This window comes from Protomyctophum bolini (assembly GCF_963924005.1).
Source record: "Protomyctophum bolini genome assembly, chromosome: 1".
NCBI lineage: Eukaryota > Metazoa > Chordata > Actinopteri > Myctophiformes > Myctophidae > Protomyctophum > Protomyctophum bolini.
The window spans coordinates 53,894,253-53,899,252 of NC_137862.1; the positions used below are offsets into that span (position 1 = coordinate 53,894,253).

A 5,000-nucleotide genomic window follows, 5' to 3' on the forward strand; every position below is an offset into this window, starting at 1 on the left:
CATTATTTGAGGCATTTTTTGTTCAAAACGGAGAACTATACTGCAAACTTTGGAAGCCCAATCTTATAGGCATGCAGGATGGAATATGAGAAATCTGAACGACCCATTTGGTTTATTGACTATAGAGACACTGCAGTGTACCGATTTGCGTGATGTTCGGGACAAAGTAATATTCACAAAAATGTGTTTAATCAATCTCCAGGAAGTGTGTGTGTGCATGCACAGCTTGTTTCACTGCGATCTGCACAGCGGTGCCGGACATTAGCCACTCACAGACCGACGGGCACACACACACACACACACACACACACACACACACACACACACACACACACACACACACACACACACACACACACACACGCATGGGCACACAGACGGACTGATGGACGGATGGACCGACCTGGTATAGACAAAAAGTCATATTGGGGCTGAAGTATATATAGGCGGTCAAGGGACCGTGTTGGTTTAACACACTTGGCGCCATTACTGCAGATGTACGGCAATTGGTCTTTTATATATACTAGCCCTTACCCGTTGTGAGATATTTGCCCCCCCCCCCCCCCTTGTGGCCGTAGGGGGTACTGCGACCGGTGCGTTTTTAATTCACTAATAAATTCATTATTAATCATTAATGTGTCAAATCGAAAAAAGGGCTCCGTTAAGACCTCCATATTCATATGGTCAATGCCTGTGTGAAAAGTGGGAGTGATTGGTGCAGGCAATGATGAGATAACGCGCTGTTTCTGACAGACAGACACACACACAGACACACAGACAGACATTGACTGAATTATAGTATGATAGTGCTGATGATCGATCGAGTCGTGATGCTATACTTATACAGTTACATTAGCACTTATAGGTGACGTTGTCAACAGCAATGGAGCATCTTGAATTGTGTGCGCACTCGCGCCCACTGTATCTGTTTCTTTTGCTCGCTTGTATCTTAAATTCCTTGTCCCAGGCGGCATTTCTGGTAAAAAAATAAATAATAACAACAAGGTTTATTCCATGGCCGATAGCCAACGCTGTAATAGTCGGCCTTTCTGATTGCCGAGCAATACATCCGGATATGGTCCGACACGACACACACAGTGCATAAGTATAACAAAAGTAACATCCAGTCGTGGGGTTTTTTTTTTGGCACTTCAAAATGAGGGTATAAATCCTGCCATGAATTACTGTGAATTAATTAATTAATCCTGGCGGCCGGCCAAACGTTTTCTTTAAGGATCTTTGCAGAAGGAGGAGGAAAGAGGACATTTTCAACGGTTTAAGGAGCTTTTATCTTTCCATTCCTCTCTCTCTCTCTCTCTCTCTCAGGTCTCCTGGAGATCTCTCCGGTGGGAGAGAGGGGTGTGGTGACCATCTTTGGCGTCCGCAGTCGGCTGTTTGTGGCCATGAACCGGAGGGGGAAGCTCTACGGATCTGTGAGTGTACTGTATATTTATATTCTACGAATGTGTTATATAGCTTGATAGATCTGTTGTTTTTTTGGATATAGCTTGTAGATCTGTTCTTGGAGTAATATAGGCCAGTGTTTTTGCAAAGTATACTGGGACCTGGCTGGGGACACCCCCCATCACAATCATTTTAACCGCAGAATCCATATTTTTATTCCTTATGTCCTACTCAAAAAGATATAGCATGGAGCTTGTACATTGTTTTTACTTTAAAAAAAATAATCTTGAAAGAACACATTATCTGGAGACAGAGTCATATATACTCCTTTTCGAACAAGAGCTCTTTCATGGTTCAAGGTCTCTTGAACCATGACACCTATACAATTATCATTTAAGGCACATGTGGAACACTTATTCAAAAGTGTCAAGAGGAAAGTTGGCCGTGATTGAAGACAATAACATTCAAAGAATTGGAAACGTAACTATTTTGTTCGTCCTATACCTGATTTCATTAAATTCAAAGCTATATTGCTGCATGTCCAGATCCTACCAGGACTGTCAGTCATAGCTATTGTATAAATGATTTACAGAATAATCTGTCGCGATAGATATTATCGCTTGCGGGGCCAGTTCTGGCCCATTGGCTCATGCCTGTTGCCTACCACTGGGCTATGTCCTTGGAGACGGACCTCTCCATGACATGTCACCACTTGAGCAGGCTGGCTATAGCACACGCACAGACAAACAAGACAGTAGGCGACAAGTGAACAAGAGAGAGAGAGAGAGGCTGTGGCATGTTTTCACTGTGGGCCGGATGAAGGCAGAACCGGGTGACGGTACATCATCCAGTCTCAAACATTCCATTCCAAGCATTGCCAGCCAACGCAGGCACCTACAGTACCGTTCTTCTGCCCGAGCAAAAAGATGAGCTGGCCGTGAGGAGACCACCCACCTACCTACAGACACACACACACACACACACACAATTTACAATTTACAATTTAGGCATTTAGCAGACGCTCTTAATCCAGAGCGACTTACATTAAGCAAGAACAAAAGCATGGGAATACATCACATAAAAAACATTCATCGTGAAACATGCGTAAGCTAAGAAAGTAACAGTGGAATATCTATATAATGAAATTTATACGTATAAACTTTACATATATACTACTATGCTATACATATGTACTATGGCGTGCTATGACTATATACAATGCAATTCTAGTGCTGTCTACATAACATGCTATAAGTCTGTTTCAAATGCTATCTAAGTCTACAGAAGTGCTATCTAGGGTAGAGTAAGTGCTATGGGCCATGATGGAGTCTGAAAAGGTGGGTTTTCAGACTACGGCGGAAGATTGGGAGTGATGCTGCAGTTCTGACTGCCATGGGAAGTGCATTCCACAGTTTTGGAGCCAGAAGGGAGAAGAGTTTGGGACGTGTGGAGCGTTGTCCCGGCGTTTTTAGTGAGGGTACTTCCAGCTTCCCTGCGTTAGCTGATCTGAGTGCGCGGGAGGGTTTGTAGGGTTCAATCATACTTGCAAGATATGGGGGAGCCAAACATATGGGGGAGCCAAACACAAACACACACACGCACACGCACGCGCACGCACACACACACACACATTGACATATAAATATATAAATTAAATTATTTATTCATTCATTCATTCATTGTAAATATTCATTCATTGCAAATATTCATTCATTCACACTTGTGTGAAGTGAGGGGCGCTCTTTTCGCCATACATCATCATACATCGCATTCCGTGCTCAGCCAATCAAATCATCGCTGTTTGGTATACACACAAACACATACAAAGCTGGGCATAGGAGGCCCTCAAAAATAAAATACAAATTAATGTACAGTAAGGCAGACACATGTTGTTAGATCCATTAACCCACTGATAATATTGTCATTGGCATATGTTCCTATTGTTAGCAGCTCAGTCGTCACATAGTAAGCAGTCCATAAATTAAACACATTTTTTAGTGAAGTCAAGAATGTAGGAAATGTTCAATGGTAGGCGATGACAATTGTTTGATAGTTATCAACAAAACAGAGCTCAAATCCTATTATAAGTCCTCCAGGGTCTTTGTTTTGTCTAGACAAACTTTTCTGAGCTCATGACCACTTGTATATTTCGAACAATCCACCTGCTCATAACAATATGGCTATTTAACATAATAAGTCATAACACAGTAATTTTATATACATGCTAGATTTAAAGCACACAGAAAATACCAGATCTACAAGCTCACAATATGTCATGCTTTCATACATATTTTTGATACATTTATCAAAGGTGCAGTATAGAGCGTCGCAGTCCCGCCCCCTTTTATGACGACGCCAGGCCCAGGAAATGAATCCCAGTGCACTTTTCCCATAGACATTTCATAAAGTATTTATTTAAAGACCTTTTAAGCGTTGTACGAAGCCAACTCGAGTCGTGACAAATCATGACAACCAACACAATATTTTGGACCAAACAAATAATTACAAAGAAGTAAAACAACAACAAAAAAATTGTAACCTGCCATTTATTTGTATACTTTCTAATTCTTTGTTTGGTCCAAAACATTGTGTTTATTGTCATGATTTGTCACGACAAGAGTTGACTTTGTCCGCGGCGTAAACGTCTTTAAATAAATACTTTCTGAAAAGTCTATGAGGAAAATTAACGGGGATTTATTTTCCGGGTCTCTCGAGGGGGGGGGGGGGGGGGGGGACTGTGACGCTCTATAGCAGTGGTTTCCAAAGTGGTTCAAAAACACAGTTCTTTACCATCAAACAAGTGACATTTCAAATAATCCACATCTCTCTCTCTATTTCAGTCACACTACAACAGTGAGTGCAAGTTCCGGGAGAAGCTTCTGGCCAACAACTACAACGCTTACGAGTCCGTGGTCTACCCGAGGATGTTCATCGGTCTCAGCAAGAACGGGAAAACCAAGCGAGGGAACAGAGTGTCACCCGCCACGACTGTGACACATTTCTTGCCAAGAATCTGAGGAGCCCAGATTTATACTTCGTCGTACGGCGGTTTTCAGGCAAATAGACGTCATCTCAACCAACAAGGAGTCCAAGGAGGCTAGGAAAGGAGTGGCCGAGTGGACTCTAACAACAAGGAGACGAACAAGGCTATAGGAAAGGAGTGGACGAGTGGACTCTAACAACAAGGAGACAAAGGATGGTAAGGGAAGGAGGGATAATTAGACTCTACAGGGAGACAAAGGAGGCTAGGGAAGGAGGCATGTTGGACTCTAACGAGAAGGAGATGAAGGGGGCTAGGAAAGGAGGCACAAGTCGACAAGTGGATATTAAACTGTGATGCACTTTTCAGTTACAGCCTTTATGCAAGAAGTCTAAGTGTATCATAGCCTACTTTTTATCATTTTTATATATTTGTTTTCCTTCTTATTTATAATTTACTACATTTTGTATTTTTTTAAAAAAACAGGTCCTCGTTTCCATGTGGAGTTATAATTTATGTTTATTTGTTTTTTGTTTCTAATTTATCAGATTCTGCTGCTATTCTCTGTCAGGTTGAAATCTTTGACCTAATGTATGCTCCATTGTACAATGGTGTC

At 41.9% G+C, this 5,000-nt stretch overlaps 1 protein-coding gene across 2 annotated transcripts in view; it reads left to right on the plus strand.

Moving 5' to 3' along the window:
- Positions 1-4,598, plus strand: part of fgf4 (fibroblast growth factor 4) — a 7,597-nt gene extending 2,999 nt beyond the window's left edge. Inside the window, exons 2-3 of one of the 2 annotated variants that reach the window (XM_080761823.1) lie at positions 1,327-1,439; positions 4,245-4,598. In XM_080761823.1, coding sequence (XP_080617949.1) covers positions 1,327-1,439; positions 4,245-4,421 — 290 coding nt within the window. In that variant the 3' untranslated portion in view covers positions 4,422-4,598. The remainder of the gene's footprint in view (positions 1-1,326; positions 1,440-4,244) is intronic. The other variant, XM_080761824.1, reaches the window with a different exon arrangement.
- Positions 4,599-5,000: the final 402 nt, after the last annotated feature.